Below are 18,758 nucleotides of genomic sequence, written 5' to 3'. Positions count from 1 at the left end.
TTTACTCTCAAGTCGTCTATGAAACTTTGAATTTCCAAATCGACGCAATTTAGCTTAGCAAGTTTTATAACTTAAATTTGCTGAAAACAATCGATTTGGAAAATTAGAGCTTCGAGACAATAATTAGTAAAGACCAACTTTAGCATTTGTCAACCACATCATTTAATGCTAGAAACGTCATCATTTAATGTTGATAAAATCATCATCCAACGCCGGGCGTCAAGTCACAAGGACGGGATTGCATCGTAGAGAAGAAAGACCAAAAAGTAAACAACACAACGCAAAGGTGCATGTTGAATGCGGTTTAAATATCTTTAGAATCAGTAAAGAGGGTTTTCAGAGTTCAAATAAAACAATTACTGGGATCCAAGAAAAAGAAAACACAGATGAAATGTCAAGGTGGTGGCAAGGTTACTCAGCCAGTCATTAGATTAGATTAACATACAACAAGAATTTTGCGCCGAAAGAGAGAAATACGAAAAAGAAAAAAGAACAAAAATGTCAAGTTCGACAATGGAACAAAGAAGGAAGGATCGGGTCGGGTCGACTGTCTCGATTTTTTTCTCAATTTGGAACGGAGGGGAAGGCGGCAATGCGAGCAACATCTCCAAGTATCAGAATCTGAAGTCAGGCTCCACCGGCATTGCCCAAGAAAACTTCGCGAGGAGGGACTTGTTGAAGATCTGTATCATTGGGAAAATGTCAAGTCAAAATGTCTTATCAAAATGTAAAGTAATCTATTCATCGGCTTAATTACTGTGGATAATAACATTCATTTCAAGAACAAACTCACGAGAAGACCTTACCTTCTCGATTGGAACTTCATGCCGCTTGCACCAAGCAACGGTGATCCTAGGGTCAAGATAGTTGATTTTCGACGTTCCCAAGGCCACTGTTTTCAGATCCTCTTTAGTTCTCATATCCAGTTCCATTTTTTCAATCTTTGCATTTGTTTGAGCTATCTTCCTCTCCAACCTGTGTCAATTCATAAATTACTACGAAGGGCAATATCCGGAGATGATGGAAACTTGGTCCAAACAAGCAAACAAGTAAACTTACGCTTCCGGGGTCAAATTTTTCTTTTGCTTTCCATCAGCATCTTTCAGTGGGGGCTTTCCTTTTTTGGCCCTGTCCAAATCTATTTTCAGATCTTTCAGGATGCCCTACAACCAGAAAAGAGAATTAGTTCCACGGCAAGAAATAGACATGTATTTCAAGACCATCAGTCTACAAACCCACTCAGACAAAAGAGGTTTCTGGTCTCAACTTCTCCTCTCATACTTTTTAGTAACGTGATAGAGAAAGGGTGGTTGGTCTAACACTAACTCCCAGATCATTAACCAAGACTTTTTCCCAAGGCGCAAGTTACACCATCACCCTACTTTTTACTTTCACTTTACAAATGCCACCATCTAACATTTCAGTTAAGTTCCAGATAAGGTCATTACCTGAAGGTCATCAATCTTTTCTGTTAACTTGGACATTTGTGCACTGTGAGTCTTTGAGACAGTCCGCTGATGATTACAAATGATGGCAACCTGCAATGAAATGCCAAATATTGTAGATGCCACTGAGTCAAAAGGAACAGTACTATTAACTCAGTACAAATTCTCAAAGGATTAACTGCTACACCTCTTTGTTTGCATGCTGATAAACAACGAGTTTCTCTGAAAGATCTCCGTCTTTGGTTTTCTTGTTCAACTGCCATCCGGCAAAGGAAAGGAAAAATAAGAAGAATCATCGTCAGGAAACTGAAAAAGGGAGAGGGGCGGGATAACAAGAAAAAGGAACCGCACAAGAATAACTTAACCAGAAAATTGGTCGAAGTCAAAAGCAAAGAAATTTCTTAACATCCCTGTTAATGCTGTATAACATACAAATGAGGTCCACAATCTAAGTAACTAGGATTCAGGATACGACGAAAAAGGTGCCTCATCTTGACAGTACTGAATATTTCACAATAACAGTGTCATCAGATATATAAATGATTTTCGGCCAACAAATCATCACAATACCCCATTTACTCTTTATATGCTTTGTGGAATCATGTAAAACTATTTTTTTTGTTAGTGACGCTTTAAAAAAGTCAAATCAAATTTCCAAAATGCTTATGCAATGAAATAAGTTTAGGAAGGTTCCCTCAGCTTTTACCAAATCACAATTTGCATACTGCACCCAATTCATGAAATTTTGTATATCACTCTGTTTCAATAATGCATGCATGTAGATCAACTTTTATTTGCTTTGGCAACAAACAGAAGTGAATTTTCTAAAATTTCCCCAAATTTATGCCATCAAGTATAATATCATCTCTGCATTACAGGTTGTACATGTAAGAACAGTAATTTTCTAATCTGCACGAAAACTCAGATGATTAGGATTTTCTCGCATCCTGAGGTGAGAGACTCAGAATTTTCTTCTGAATCACAAAAAGCTTAATTTTCATATTATAGAGGATTTAAAATAAATAAGAGAAATACAAGGTTCAAAGACATTGAAGGCAAGCATCAACTTACTATGTCATCCAAAGTGATAGATGCATTGTAGGTACGGAACACTTTTGCTGTAAGGCCATCCATCACATTCTTTAGATGAGCATTCAATCTACTGGTATCCAACATGTCAAAGAGATCATGACTGCCACGTTTCCCTGAAGCAAATCAAAAAGGAAGGTTGAGCGCATTGACGGGCTTCAAACAGCAAAAATTAAAAAAAAAAAAAAAAAAAAAAAACGCAATAACAAAATCAGAAAGCCACCCACTCACCAGACTGGAACTGTATAATTGCCTTGTAAACAGGAATCTCAACTTCAACAGTATTTTCATATCTGATTGAGTCTTTACCAAGGAAGTTAAACTGAAATTATAAAAAAAGATTGACCGGTTATTTACTAGTGGTAAACACACTGAAAACTACCATACAATGATGTTAAATTTCTAAATAAGCATTGCCATTACCTCCAATGAGTTAGGGGGAATTGCTTTTACATTCTCTACTTTTAAAGTGCAGCAACCAACAGTATCGGCTTCATCATCATCCTGTAGGAGAACGACCATTAAAATTCAAGCATACAAAAATTCTGTCCACTTCTTTGTGGACAAATGGTTTGAAACTATGATTCTCATGCTTGCTCTAACTAAAGAGATCCTATTACTGTACATATCACTCTGTTAATACTGAAATGTAAATGTCCACGCCCTCACTAATGTTTGCTCACTTGTCCGTGTAAACAACCTTGTTCAGTAAAAACGGCATAACAAAGTAAGGCCAAAAGCCTCTATGTACAGCTGAAGTAAGTTCACACACTATACCTTCTCATTACCCGCCCTGAGAGCAAGTTTATCAATGAGATAGGTAGCAACAGCTATCTGCCGCTTAGTTACATCTTTACTAGTAAAATCCTTGGTGTATGAAGCCCTGATTTTTCCTATATGGTCCTGCACTCAAAATTAGCAAGGGTTCGTCAATTCGATGACAAGCATTTACTCTGTTATCCAAAAATAAAATAAACTGCTAAAAGCTCATGGGCATATCTCCATCTAAGCACCTTCAATCTCCGTGCTTTTTCGTATTTCTGCATGTCACTTAAACCCTTCAAGTTACTACTAGGTGCCAGAAACACGTATTTGAATTCCCTTTGATTAATTGGATCGTTCCAGAAAGCTAACCATGTGACTGTATTGTCATGCCTTACTTCTTTCCAGCTGTAACACGTGTTAATTTAAATAAAAATTGGTTAATGGAAAGCACCCAAAAAAATTATAGTTAGAAAACATCATCCTTTTGAACATCTGAAATTGGAGATCATGAAGGACAAACCTTTCACCAGGGATGGGACACTCTGGAATTGGGGCATTCTTTCCTATATTAATTGTAACATCACTTGGACGAATCCGTCTTTTCAGCTTTCCCGACTGATACCACACACAGCAAGCATTAACAGCAACATATGCAAAGAAATTTCAAAAATCAGCGTAAACAATTGAACAGATAGCCACCACATATCAAACTATCTTGTCGTGGACAACTCCGAAATACGTATCACAAAGAAAATAATATCAAACCTTTGGATGCTCTCCACGACCTCGGAATAACCCAGGTGGTTCAACTCTGAAGTTTCCAACCTGTATTAATATTGCAACCCCATGAATCACTCAGGTGAACATTTTGGGTAATGATAAAAGGCAAAGAACAGAGATATGCTACTCTCTTCTAATTACAATGACACATAATATCTACCATGTTCACAACCACCAGAAGGGTACCATATATTTTGTAGCAATAATACAGATGGTTTAACCAGATTGAAACCTAGGTTACAGGGGAAAAACAAGCAATGCTAGAGATAACCTTTTCTTGGTTACCATCAACGCGAGCCCACATATATTTCTCCTCTTGTTTTAGTTTCTCCTCCTTCAAGGCCTTCTTCTCCTGCATCAACAGAAATGCCTTAACAAGTTTGAAAAAGGAGGCATAGGGAAAATATTCTGCAGAGCACATAACATAAGATGACCTATGAATTTTTACTTAAATATACGAACCATTGGCATTATGTATGAAGCTGTGGACGACAATAGATGTACAATATAAAGGATGGTCAAGTGATACTTAAAGAATCTTTCATATGGAAACCACTGAGTATCAGGAAAGGAAAGCACTGGTAATTCTCGTTATCTCATCCTGACTTATCATAATATTGTGGCTCTTTATGACAACAGACTTTAAGCCCATCACAAACATGATTGGAAAAGAAGCAATTGAACAAAAACTGTCAATCCTATCTTGTGAATTGTGATATAGATTATCATATCATCTATCAATAAACTTGTAACTAGTTAATTTACATGGGGTTGAAAATCCCTACTGCTACTTAAAAATTCCTTGATGGCATCTTTATTAAGGAAGCTTTCAGGAAGCGGCTGGGAGTTTTAACTCCATGGCATGCCTTGTCTCGTCCTCATCTACAAGTCCTAATATGCCGGAACTATATTGTCAATTAAAACAAAAACTGAGCGCTGAATACAGCTGTGAAGTCTGTCAAAACAACTTACCCTCAGCTCCACATTGTTGCTTATTACAAAAACTAGCTCCAACAGGTTGAAAAATAAATCCAACAGTAAAAACAATAAAAGAATACCAAAATAATGTTTTGGTTTGTAATAAACTCAAAAGGTTAACTTTATGTAATTAAACTATAGAGTCACCAACTTACTTCTGTACTCATTTGTTTCTTCTTTTCCTTTTCATTCTGATACCAGTCATATATTGGGGTAAAATCACAAGCATCCAATTTCTGAATTACATGGTTCTTCCCAAGCAACTTATGCCAATCAGCCCAGAAATTTTTTCTGAATGTTTCTTTCTGCACATAATCTGTATCTTTCATCACTGCATACATTGTTGCAACCTGCACTTATAAACTTCTAAGTGTAAGTATAGTCACTTACAAAAACTATGAGGAAAGTAATCTAAATTAAAAAGAACACTTAATTCATTAAGATAGTGGAATATTCGAAGCAGAAATATAGATCAGTGAGAGAGAGACCTCCTCTTGTTCAGGAGTCAAGGTGACTGGCTTCCCATTATAAAGCATCTTTACCCCATGAGGCTTGTATGGAGGTGGGAAAATGACACCATTGTGTTCTAAAGTTGTCCATTTTGTCTGCCCATCATTAGAGCTCGGTGGCTTTGTGGTTGATTTAGAATACTTTGAAAATTTTGATGCTTTTTGGCTCTTCTTGATCGTTTTCTTGATTGAGGATGAACCAACTTTGGTTACGGTTTGCTTTGTCAGAGATGATTTACTATACGATGCAACTTTCTTACTCCTCTGAGAAATTGGAATGAAGTCATCATCATCATCTTCTTCCTTTAGTTCTTGTTTGGCCGATACTGGCTTATTCTTTACAGATGTAGAAGAATCTGAAACTTTTGGCCTTTTAGCTGATGAGTTCTCAGAAGAATTGGCCTTATCCAGAGGCCTCTTACTAGAGACCACAGATGGAGCCTTGCCTTTATCTATTGTGCTGGAACCATTCTTCTGAACTTTTGAAACAACGGGCTTCCTTTCTTTCGAATCATAAGGCTGACTGCCTGATGTTCCCACCTTGGACTTTGGTGCAATCCTTGATGATAAAGGTTTATCATCATCTGAATCTTCAGAAGGTTTCACTTTCCCCAGTCTGGCACCTATCGGTTTTTCATCTTCAGAATCACTATTTCCTGGAGCAGGATGCTCAATAGAATTAATTTCCTTCTTAATTGTAGTAGACTTATTCTGTTCTGATAACCGTTTAGAATGACCATCTAATGTAGTCGACGGTGGTGATTTGGGTACTGGTGATGCCCTAGATGAAGTTGAAGCTTTTGAATTTGATACTGGTGATGCCCCAGCAGATGAAGTTGAAGCTTTTGGGCTTGCTAGCGGAGATTTTACTGGTGGTGATTTGGTTGATGGAACCATCTTACCCTTTTGAACACTCGAGTTTAGACCATTTGAAGAACGGTGTTCAGATACCTGCTTCCCTGGTTGTCCAACTTGCCTCTGAGCCGGTATTTTCTTTGCTTCGGCGTTTAATTGATTGGGTTTAGATTTTGTGCTGCACCGTTTGAAAACTAAAGGTTCATCATCCTCGTCTTCATATACATTCGGTTTAGTAGAAGTCTGAACAGCCATTATCCAACAATGTACTCTGTTGGCATGTAACTCACCTAAATTTGTGCAAAACATAACTTATCTTTCAAGATGGGTACAATACCCCAACAATTAAATCGAAACCCCAAATCTGAGGCTAAATCATTATCTACCGACAACGAAAGAAATATTCTCATTGTAATTATCAAATCCAATTATATGATGACACGAGAACATAAACTTGTAAAATTTGAGTCATGATGATAATTTCAGATTCTCTGCTACTTGAATTTGTTTCACTATTGATATTCCAGTTAAAACTTTAGCATTTAATCAAGTACCCAGAAATTTAAAGTGATAAATACTACAAAATAAATACAAAATACACAGCCAAGAAACTGAAAAAAACTTAGCTGACCTAATTCCTATAGTTCTAGGGCAGCCTAAACAATGAATAAAAGGGGGGAAAAAACCCTAAAAAAAATTTATAACCTGCCAAGAAATGAATTAAGAAGTAAAGAAATATTGGAGGGAATCTAATAGAACAAACCCTAAATATACAATCACCATGATCGTACAAGCAATCAGAGAGGATATTCATATGCATATGATGACATGCAGAGAAATCAAACCCTAATGGGGCAAAAATCAATAGAAAGAGACTAAGGCGTACTTGTTTGTCAAAGATTAATTGGGTTTGCAGCTTCTGATCTCTTAATTGGGGCAAATTCGAAAGCTTAATTGAGCTGATTGGGGATTGATATGTGGGAAAAGATGGCCACCGCAGTCACCGTTTTGGGTGAGAGAGAGAGAGAGCTTCAGTTGGTGATGTCTGATTTCCGGAATGTAGGTGAAGGAAAAATGGTTTCGGCTTTGGGCCTCAGGGGCCAGGCTTTTACAGAGGTGTGGAAAAACTGCTAATTGGAAAACTCGCTCAGATTTTTCTTCTTCTTTGGATTTTGGCCCCTTGGTGCCACGTCGTCGTCGGGCTTTATCCACTCTCTAAAGTACGAAACGTAACATCGGAGGGCCTGTTTGGTTCGGATTTGGAGAAATTTTTCATTCTGACGGGAATATAAATGATATATCACGTATTTTTATATAAGTAATAAGAAATTATATTTTTTAAATTATTAATTTTTTAGCACACATATTTTACTATTGATATAATGGCATGTAGTGCACCACTCCGTATTCCAACCACACTAAAAAATCATAATAATTAATAAATTATTATGTTGGACTTGACTAGCATCACGGATTAAATTGTATTTTTTATGTTGGACTCGACTAGTTTCAGTAATTAAGTTGGATTAGCTTAGATTAGACTAAAGTAGACTAACTTAGTGAAATGTTTGGTGCAGTGTCGGAATAAAAAACATAATAATTAATAAATTATAACATTATAATATTTTATTATGAATTCAACCTTTTTTTTTTTTTTTTTCTTCTTAAAAATTCTGAACACTCTTCTACCTTATTCTAGAGAGTACTTTCTTCCTCTTTGGTTCTATCGCCATTGTTTCCCTTCCTCCCATCTTTTTTCCTGCAAAACGCTTCAAAGTTCAAATCCATTTTTCCTGCAAAACACTTCAAAACCATTTTTTCTGCAAAATCGTCCCCAAAGTTACTCTCTTCTCCCTCACCGTTTCTCCATCTCTTTTTGTCCCCAAATGTCACATCCCGGCCTAGGCCCCTACCACATCTCGGGCTCGACTCCACCGTAGCACGATATTGTCCGTTTTGGGCCCCTACCACACCCTCACGATTTTGTTTTTGGGAACTCACACGAAAACTTCCCAGTGGGTCACGCATCCTGGGATTACTCTCATCCGAACTAGCTTAACTTCGGAGTTCCGATGGAACCCGAAGTCAGTGAGCTCCCAAAAGGCCTTGTGCTACGTAGAGATAGGAATATACATATAAGGCTTACATGATCCACTCCCCTAGCGATGTGAGATGTTACAATCCACCCCCCTTAGGGGCTCGATGTCCTCGTCGGCACACTTCCGGCCAGCGATTGACTCTGATACCAAATTGGCACATTTCTCGATTTATGCGTGTCATCCTTGCATAGGGGCCATGCTAATTTTCTCTGTATCGTTCCAATTTTACAGGGACATCCGATAAAATTGGAACGATACAGAGAAGATTAGCATGGCACCTGCGCAAGGATGACATGCATAAATCGAGAAATGTGCCAATTGATCATTGTCGAACCTGCACAGCAGAACGACCTGAGAACCAGTTTCAACGTCGGGGGCCAGCGGGCCTTTGAGCTCGGCGTCCCCTTATCTTGGGCATACAAACGAACACCGGGGCGTATTGGGCCAAAAAAAGTTGTAATGATTTTTATGATTTTTAAAAGTGAATTTATGAAAATGCCCTTCGAGACAAAGTGTTGACTTTTGTTGACTGTCTTGTCATGTCACGTAAGGTTCATTTTCTTGGCGTATCTTCGTAGTACTCGTCGCTACGGACGCGTGGGTGCAAACGGATTGTGATTTGGAGTTCTAACGAATGAGATATTAACGTTTAAAGTTAAGGGCAACATTGTAAATTTATTTATTTCTAGAATGCTCCAGATTTTTGGAGCAAAATCTAATGAACCCATGTGTGTGGCCCAGATTAAAAGAAAGAAAGATGGGCAGTGGTGATGAATTATAAATGAGAGAAATGAGGGGGATGTGAGACCAATCGGAAAAGGAGAAAGAACTGAGGTGGCCAATCAAGAAAGAAAGAAATGAGGGGAAAGGAGAGAGGTGAGTGGCACCCAACCCAGACCTTCATCCTCTTCACTTGTATACCCACGGATTCGACCGGCGGTGCCGCTGGGTTCGAAGCAATTTCCGGCGATTCTCACCCATTTTTTAGGTGATTTTCACCCATTCACCACCACCAAACCTTATCACCATATACCAACATCTAATTCTAGCCAAAATTGACACGAAATGGTGGAAATTTCACGAAGAACATCCTGCGTGTGCCGGAGAAAACTTGCTCCAAATCCACCAATTCCGAAATGTTTTCCTTTAATTGCCACCACCAATATACTTCCCTTGAGCCTAGAAACAATGCCCAATCATTGGTTGGAGCGTCGGAGTCGATTTAAGGGCGAATCAAGAGTCACCCTTTATAGGGTTTCCGACGGATCGAGGGGAAATTGAGATTTTTCCCGGCCAAATTGGCCTTAGTCACAGGTATGAAAGTTGCTCTACTCATTAAGATCTTCATTCCTATAAAATTTGGTAATTTTTAGAAATAGTTGAATTTTCTAGTAAGTCGGGGCGGCCAACCGCCACCTATGGCGGCGCGTGGGCCGAGACGTCCCCAGACCTTCTTAGGTTAAATTTGAATACTCTGATTCCATTGGTGAAGTCCGATTGACAAATTTTTGTCATTTGAACGTAGTTCCATGAAAGTCCGCCGCTTGATTATTATAGCAATCGACGATCCGACCGTTGGATCATCACCAAACTTTGATACGTTATAATACGTAATATTTGAGGATATTAGAAACTTATGGATCTTCCCAATTAGGACATGTAAGTTATATGTTCTATTGATAAGAATTCTAAGACATGATTTGATAATTGTTCCAAGCGGCAATCATTCGTGACGCCTTGATATTTGTGCTAGAGAGTTATAGCACGGACTCCAGGTGAGTGAGCTTTTCGGTTTTCTATATATACGTATATATGTTTCCCATTTTTCCCAGAAATGGTTTTAAGTGGAATTTCGTTTAAAATGACATGACATGGTTACTTTACATTTTAGCCTATGCATTAGTATAGCTTTGCATAATGTTGCATGATGATGCAGAGTCCAGGTAAGCTACAGGTGAGTACATTATGATGTTAGTGGTTGTGATGTATATGGTTATGTCTGGATACATTTGGTACTCATTATCCTGCACCCATTGTTAGTGCTCCGCCCGAGGTCAGGGCCTAGCCTTCACGTGATCGTTCACCTCCCGTACCACACGCTCACCTTGGATCCAAGGCAGGTGCCAGCTTGTCGTATAAACCATATTAGGTGGTTCCAACTCGTAGGTGACTTACGATACTTCTCACAACCTTCACGTGATCGTAGCACTTGAATGTATTTATTTACACCCAGCCTGTCGTACAAACCACATTAGGTGGTTCCTACTCGTGTGCAGGTTTAGAGCCGTACATGTCACGTTAGGTGACTCTGGCTGGCATATCATTTTACATTGATTTATTTCACCTGGCTTACTTATTTCATTACTGAGATACTTGACATGGCATATACTTGGTTTTCACTACTCTCAAGCATGATTTATATATACGTATGTATTATTATCTTTTGGGAAATTATACGGGTTTTACGGTGAGGGGTTATAATGTTTTCAAAAATCTTTTTATTAAAAACTTTATTTTCAGGCTCACTCACCCTTGTTTTTGTGCCCCTCCATGTTTTAGCTGTTGGAAGTTCGCATCGACGAGGATTTGTGGCGAATCTCAGTATAGGTGGCTACCTCTGAGGGTATGATCCTTACCCACAATACTATACTTTACTTATGCTCTGATGTAGCGTGTAAAACGGTCTCGTTCCCGCTCGCAGTGTACTCTAGTCCTTAGGCACTTTTAGGGCTAAATTTATTCATATTGTTCATATTATTATACCCTATGGCTTTGTCACCTTCAAGGTGTCGCCCAACAAAACTCGATTCGGAGTCCTAGTAGATATTCCGGGTCGGGGTGTGTCACCAAAGCTACTTTCTCCCTTTCTCTATCCATTTTTCTCCGAAATTTTATGGGAAAGAAAAATTGTCTAGGAATTTTCTATGAAGTTTCGGGAATAAGGAAGAATTTTCTATTGAGATTGTTATTGTTATTGTCTTGCTTTTTTTTTTTTTTTTTTTTTTTTTCGAATTTTGGCAGCTAGTTTTTGAGATTTAGGTTGTGGGTGGGGTTGGGTTTTGGATCTGGGCATGGGTGGGCAAACAGAGTTGCCCAGAAGCATGCTTGTAGACTTGCAATGTAAACATTGTACTCATTTTTGGAAATAGGACTAGCAATCCCATGGTTTTTTAGGGGATTCGCTAAGACTGGCTAATCCCATGGTTAGTCGAGGCGAGTGAATGTTAGTGCCATTAAAATAAATCCCAACAGGTAATGAACAGGGGACTGGACTAACTTTTAGTCTAATCTAGTCCGGTGAGGGTTAGCGAGGGCAAACAAACGCCTCATTATAATATAGGCGTAATTAAAGTTCATAGTGACAAGTCCATATTATACTATATATTTGACCCCAATCTCAATATTAATTTATTGGTTATTTTGTGAGATTTTGATATTTTGGATTATATTTCCAATGTAGGACATTCGACTTCCTCTTGAGTAAAAAGTGATCAACCAAATGAATTTTGGAGTGATTCTAATTGGAGATGTTTGTGAGCCTTTCAAGATGATTATGTCAAAGTTTCAGATTTTTCTACCACGCCGTTTGACCGTGGCTAAGAAAAGAAGGCCCAAAGTGCAACTTTCCCAGATTAATGTTTCTGGACGTTTTGGGTATTTTGGAGGTTAAGATAGTATATTTTGAGGAAAATTCCTTCTGAGGATTTGTTGGGGATGACTTAAGCTTTCAAAAGAGACCTTTTGAGACCAAATTGGAGTTGATTTGATTAGTTAAAAGTCTGATTTTCTATGCAATCCGAATTTTAGTTCAAATAGGAAACCTTTTGTTCCTTAGGTATCTTATTCTATTATATTTCCTAGTTTTTAGAAAACCTTTTTTAGGTAGGATTTTATTTTGTAGTAGTATAAATAAGGCTTTTTAGCCATTAGGGGAACACACACACTATTTTGGAGAATTTCAGACTTTTTACCTACAAGGTGTTTTCTATCCATGTTCTTAATAATATTTTGTTTTATGGTTGTTCGTAACTAATTTTCGTTTGCTAGGATGATGCCTTGAGCCTTAGTATGAATATGTAGTCTTTATTTAATTGCTTATGATGTTATCCATGCATACTTTGAATTATTAATCATTGTGTTTAAACTGTCTCTATATCTTATTGCTTCTTGTGATTGATAGTTGTAAGTTCACCTAAGGCGAATGTCACGTCTTAGGGGTTGCATGGTTTTTCAAAGGGTTTTCACAAAGCGTAATGAGTCATGCATGTTTATATTTGATCTGAATGCCACAAGTAGAATATACATTAGGAAAACCTAACCTTCAAAGTTGTATAGGTAATTCATAAGCAATTAGTAAATCTACATAAGATTGTTAAGGGGATGGCGGAACCCTAGTGCTTTTCCAAATTTATTTCTCAAAACTTTTTCTTTTTTATCTGATTTCTTTTTAATTGGTTACTAGTTGTTTTTCCTAAATTACTTTTATTAAAGGCTTCTTTTATTAGCACTGTACGTAGTGTTGAATACACCCCACATTTAAAATTTAATATTAAATGACTCATATATCTAGTATGTAATGACAAGTTCGACCTTATAGGGTTTAGAAAAGTTAAAAAAAAAAATTCTAAATACACCTCAAATCAGTTTTAACGTGTATATCTCAAAATTATTTATCCTCTTCAAGACTTCAACTCTCAAAAGCACTTTCACCTTCCTTTGTAGAACACATCCACTGATGACTAATTCATTCACTGATGACTGATTCATTAGGGCCATTGTTGACCTTTATCGTCAAACATCTCTTAACTGGTTGTCGGCAAATAGGGCAGCGGTTTGTTTGGAATCTCAAGAGCGTGTCACACACATGCATTGCAGCAAGAAAAGAAGTCCAACTAAAAATCAGTCAAGGCGAAAATCCACCATAAATTACACTCAGGTTGATTCAAGTAGATTAGTTTTGCGAATATAGGATAGTTATCCAAGTCAGGGGCGGGATGGGATGCCTCGGCCTTCACATCTATAAGACAGATATCCAAGTTAACTACTTTCAGTAACTTTGTATCCTCAAACATTAAGAAGTTAATCCCAATTCCGAGGGGCTGTCTGAACTTTTGGCCCATACCGTGTTCAAAATGTACCGTCACAGGTGGATGAAGGTTAAAATGTATTGTCATTTTTTGGACACACACCTTCACTGATCAATGTTCACTGGTTAGGAAAAAGTTGAGCAAATCCTTGTTGCAAAAAAATAATTTAGGGGAAAAAAGTTGAGCAAATCATTCATGACATGAATGATTCTGTATCAAACGGCATAAGAAGAAAGAAACCATTATTAATAGAGTGGAGTGTATGTAGAAAATGTGAGGTGTATGCAAAATATGTAGAGTGTATGTAGAAGATGTAAGGTGTATGTTGAGAGTGTGGGGTGTGAGGGTATTATGGGAAAATATGTGTGGTGTAATAAGATAAATTTTAATTCAAAAAATAAGTTTGGGATGTGTTAAATATATGGGGTATATTTAACAATATGTGGGGTGTTAATATAATAAGCCTTATTAAATTCGTTTTTATTATATTTAAATTAAAAAACAACCCTTTTCGATCTTTGTTATCAAATAATTAACAAAGATTTTGGTTTTCCATAAATTGTTTTAAGTAATCCATGTGGAAACGACCTTACTTGAGTTGTTTATACTACAACTACATTGTTCTCTTGCAAGTATTTTTAAGTGTTTTTATCCCTACTTTTGCATATGGTAAAAATCCTATCACATAGCATGCAATCAAGTTGGTACTCGTTTTTCTTGTACAAGCATTGGTGTCAGGAGGGGGAGTGGGGCCAATTGAATCTAGGTTATCGAGTACATAAATAAATGTTCTTAATCACGTAAGTTATAAATTTTCATTGTAAGTGTTTTTAGTTGGGTAATTTTACTCTTATTATATTTTTCATACCACATTGATACCATTTCTCTAATAAAGGATGTCCCACCAATACATTTGAGTTTCATCTCTATTAAAGAGATAACACAAATATAGTGTAAAAAAAAAATGATAAGATGATATCAAAAGGATTTGCAGCCATTAATTGTGGAAAATTCCGTTTTTCCTACTATTAGAGTTGTTTTTAGTTTTCCTGATCGCTCCTCCAAAATATATGCATGGAGTTTACAAGTCGAAATAGTTTTCCTGATCGCTCACTCCAAAATATATGCATGGAGTTTACAAGTCGAAACCTAATTTTCCTTGCAATATCAGACTGTTCAAGACTAGTAGATATATATATACCCTCATGGTTGTTCCAACATTTTTCATTGGTAGTAGATGTATATACACACATCACCCCACAATGTCCACATGAGTGGGCAAGAACGCTAAAGTCATCTAAGTGCAGGTAAGCGATCGTCATCGTCAGTTATATATTCTTGTGAGTTATGTTTCATGTTCATTACCAGCCAACAGTTATTCACGAACAAACTAGCAAAGACTCATGTACGTAAGACTAATATTTGTAGCATAACTCAATCTTCTAGTCAACTAACACTGCCAATTTTTTTGAATTGTTCTTCATTTCTACAGTTGATTAGAGAGCTGATGAAAGATCATTTGCATGACCTAATAACTACGTGACTAGTCAAATGTAGGGCATAATTGGCATGCGAACTATTAGTATTATATTGATTTATATCTTTGACACGCTTGATTATATATACAACATAATTTAATTGAGTTACGCATAACTAGAATGCGTGCTCTTGATATTATATTGGTTTATATTTTTGACACGCTTGATTATGTATTTATCAGTGTTCTAAAGCAATTTAGGCGGCCATCTAGGTGCTAATCATCTGTTAATCACTGCGATTTGCCTATAATTGGACCAAAAAATAGATAGCTAATTAGTTGGCAGCTGGACGGAGTTAACGGAATTAGGCGGTGCTAGACGGAGCTAGGCAAAGTTGTGCAGGGCTAGGCGGGCTTATGTGGAAACCGAAATCTGCAAAAAAAAAAAAAAAAAAAAAAGAAAGAGTGGCAGGGCAGCAGCAACTCGCTGAAGAAGACGAAGCCTTCTTCTTCTTGAAGTTTTCCGTACCTAAACGATGTCGTTTGCAAAAGATGTTGATTAATTTTGCTGACTTTTCGTTTTTATACCTTGGTTTTCTAAACTGACTGTACAGAATCCAGACCCCACCATTTTATTCTTTTTCTAATCTTTCTAAACCCACCTTTCTTTTGTCATTTGATTACCCATTTTCCCATCTCTTTTTCTTCACGACCTCAACTTTCTTTTTGTTGTTTATTTATCCATTTATCTTTTTTTAAAGATTGTTTATTTATCCCTGTAACTTTTATCTTCCTTCTTTCTTCTGTTTTCTATTTTAAGACTCCACCATATTCACTTTAAATTAAACTCACATGATATGAATATTGTGTTATTTCCTTAAAAAAAAATATAAGTATTATTTGATGTTTATTTATATAATATATAGTAAAATTAAATTAAATCAACCTAGTTCGCCTAGACTCCAGCCTAGGCGCTAGGCCTTAGTCTGCCACCTGATTAGCGCCTAGCGTTTTTTAGAACCTTGGTATTTATCAGTTTACACTTATCAAATTTTTCATATCACATTTGTACTATCTCTCTAATAGAGGTATGACCCGCCAACATATCTGAATCTCATTAGAGAGGTGATACAAATGTGGTATAAAAATATGGTAAAAATAACATTTTTGATTTAATTGAGTCACGTAAAACAAATGATTTGAACCCATGCATTAGAATCCAAATATTAATTGTTGGGTAAGTTTGGGAGACTAATTTTTTTAGACCAAATTTTGTAAACTACATAATGTGGTTGTTGATGATTGAATTCTTATTTCAATGTTGATTAACGTGTTTATTTCCTTGATGACACATCATATGATTTACAAATTTAGTTTAAAAAATTAATCTACTTAGCATTACTCTTGATTGTTTATTAGACCTCAGTATTGCACCTGGATCATGATTAGAGGTTATTGATGATCAATCAAATTAATCTCTTAATAAGGTTCATGCATAGGTTTTAATTTGTTGATAAGAGTTCGTTAAAAAGTAGATCGTCTTTGGGTATTTCTCTATAACTAATATGGCATGGCATACCCAAAAATGAAAGCACAGGAGAGTCCCATTAAACAAAACCAATAGAAGAAGTGCCAAGATTTGCAACAGCAACAGCACCAGCGACTTGATTATCTTTTTTATAAATAATGTTCTAAAAATTCTTACCTAATGCTGCCTAGGTTCTTTTCAAGCATTAGACAGCTAGCCACCGTTTCAATTAATTGTTAGACATTTAAAAATTAAGAAATGATGCTTATAGGGCCTAGACACCTGCTTAGTTTGCACTCTCATTTCGACAAAAAATAAATGGCTTTCTTTTTGTTATTTTATTTTTCATTAAATTGTACAAGACTTTTTGAATACTTGGATGAACACTTATCATATGCGTGTTCTCATATTTCAGTATATTTAAATACTTTATAATTTATATGTCATTCTATTTTGCAATTTATATATCAAAGTACAATTATTTATTCTTTAAGTATAAATAGACATTTATTTATATATCACGTAATAAATTTAATTAAAATTAAAAAAAAATCACCTAGGCTCTGCCTAGACAGATAGGGCCGCCGCCCGACTAGCCTTTTAGAATCTTGCTTATAAATATGAGAGGACCGAAAATGCATTTGAGAAATTCTATGCCTCGTAGAGGACCGAAAATGCATTGAGTTTATCATATACTTAGGATACAACATCCACATGGTTAAAGTTGAAAATAGCGGACAGATGAATTAATTGATGCTGAATAGCTAGAAAATACTATACGTCAATGACAATGCGAATTGCTAAGCATCTCAAAAAGCACACTCAAATTGGAATTTGGAAAGGAAAACCTTTTTTTTTTTTTTTTAAGAAGGTTTGTTTATATATATATTTTTAAGAGAAATTTATCTCTAATTATATATAGGGTTATTTTAGGAATAATAATGTGTGAAAAAAATAATATTTTAATTTTTTAACTTTTTATAGTGGATGTAAATATAACGTGAATGGAGAAATAAGACAATGAGATGGATTTAGCAGCTCTCTTAATATATAAGAAATAATACATTTACTCTTAAGACAATGACTGAATTATATTGCAAATCGGGGCCGGACTCGGTAGCCGTAGCTCCGGGCTAATTTTGGAATTTTACAAAATTGCATATAGTTTTATATGCTAGAGTTGTCTAATTCAATATTAGTCCATTTTTCTTTCATAAAATTAGCCTACTTCGAACCGAAAAGAAAAATAGCCTACCCTATAAACACACGCTTGTTGCAGATCCTAAGGTAATGACCGTTATGCTCATATCCTACACGCATTAAGCATATTTACATATACACGTATAACTCTACGAGTAAGTTTTCATATCATAGAATACTGTGACATAATGTTATTATTCATTCAAACTCTAACATGTATTAGCTGATCTCGATACACGCATTCCACATATACGATACTTTTTTTAATTATTTATGTGATAATTAAGATCAAAATGATGAGAAGAAAAAAAAGAAATCAAACTATTTTATACTGGGAAATGCACTTGGCTTCCATGCATTTCACGTTGGTTAAGCTCTTATCACTGTTTAAGCTCCTACAAGTCGAGTATTCTTTTTCAAACAAAGTTTACGTACAAGTTTTTGCTAAAAATAAGTTAAATAACTATAAAAAAACGAAAATAAGTTTTGTTTTAAAAAGAAAACGATACATATCATTATAAGATCGTTGACATAATACTGGATATGATTCTTTGACAATGGCACAATGCAATATTATAATTTACAAGGAGGTATTTGTCAAATTTCCCTCCTCCCTCTCTAAACTTGTAGGGAGATGTCAATTTCTCCGGAATTTTAATTTTAACCAATTACCCCTCCTAAACTTTAGTTTTAGTCGATTATGCCCTGTACTTTTATAAATGGTCTATTTCCCTATGAGCTTTAATTTTATAATTGTAAAAATGTAATTTTATCCCTAATGTGGACAATATATTGTTTTTTCTTCTTCTTTTCCGTTAGTTCATTCTGTATATTTTTTGTTTGAAGTTTAGGGTTTAGGAGGGAAATTGCCAATTATAAAAGTTCAGGGGATAATCGGCTAAAATTAAAGTGCAGGGGGAATTGTCCAATTATAAAAGTTCAGAAA

General features: G+C 36.1%; 1 protein-coding gene, 1 non-coding gene and 1 pseudogene across 3 annotated transcripts; 1 reads left to right on the top strand and 2 right to left on the bottom strand.

Annotated features, from left to right (window-relative positions):
• Positions 1 to 287: 287 nt before the first annotated feature.
• Positions 288 to 7,609, bottom strand: LOC137736985 (DNA topoisomerase 1 beta). 2 transcript variants are annotated; one of them, XM_068476319.2, is made up of 16 exons: positions 7,308 to 7,609; positions 5,546 to 6,711; positions 5,213 to 5,407; positions 4,351 to 4,431; positions 4,065 to 4,124; positions 3,820 to 3,914; positions 3,548 to 3,704; positions 3,312 to 3,437; positions 2,958 to 3,038; positions 2,766 to 2,856; positions 2,517 to 2,650; positions 1,633 to 1,701; positions 1,449 to 1,538; positions 1,060 to 1,163; positions 807 to 975; positions 288 to 683 (listed from the first exon to the last, which is right to left on the bottom strand). In XM_068476319.2, the coding sequence occupies exons 2-16, from the start codon at positions 6,674 to 6,676 to the stop codon at positions 615 to 617; spliced, it is 2,652 nt and encodes an 883-aa protein (XP_068332420.2). In that variant the 5' UTR covers positions 6,677 to 6,711; positions 7,308 to 7,609; the 3' UTR covers positions 288 to 614. The 2 variants fall into 2 exon arrangements, with proteins under 2 accessions (XP_068332420.2, XP_068332421.2); XM_068476320.2 differs by having other exon boundaries at positions 5,546 to 6,599; positions 7,308 to 7,601.
• A 1,056-nt stretch (positions 7,610 to 8,665) lies between these two features.
• On the bottom strand, positions 8,666 to 8,774 carry LOC137738510 (U6 spliceosomal RNA; annotated as a pseudogene).
• LOC137738509 (U6 spliceosomal RNA) lies at positions 8,737 to 8,844 on the top strand. Its single transcript, XR_011068955.1, has one exon. It is a non-coding gene; the product is annotated as a U6 spliceosomal RNA (small nuclear RNA).
• Positions 8,845 to 18,758: the final 9,914 nt, after the last annotated feature.

The sequence above is a fragment of the Pyrus communis genome, chromosome 13, assembly GCF_041283825.1.
Source record: "Pyrus communis isolate YQ-2024b chromosome 13, ASM4128382v1, whole genome shotgun sequence".
NCBI lineage: Eukaryota > Viridiplantae > Streptophyta > Magnoliopsida > Rosales > Rosaceae > Pyrus > Pyrus communis.
This window is presented reverse-complemented; position numbering and strand designations above follow the sequence as displayed.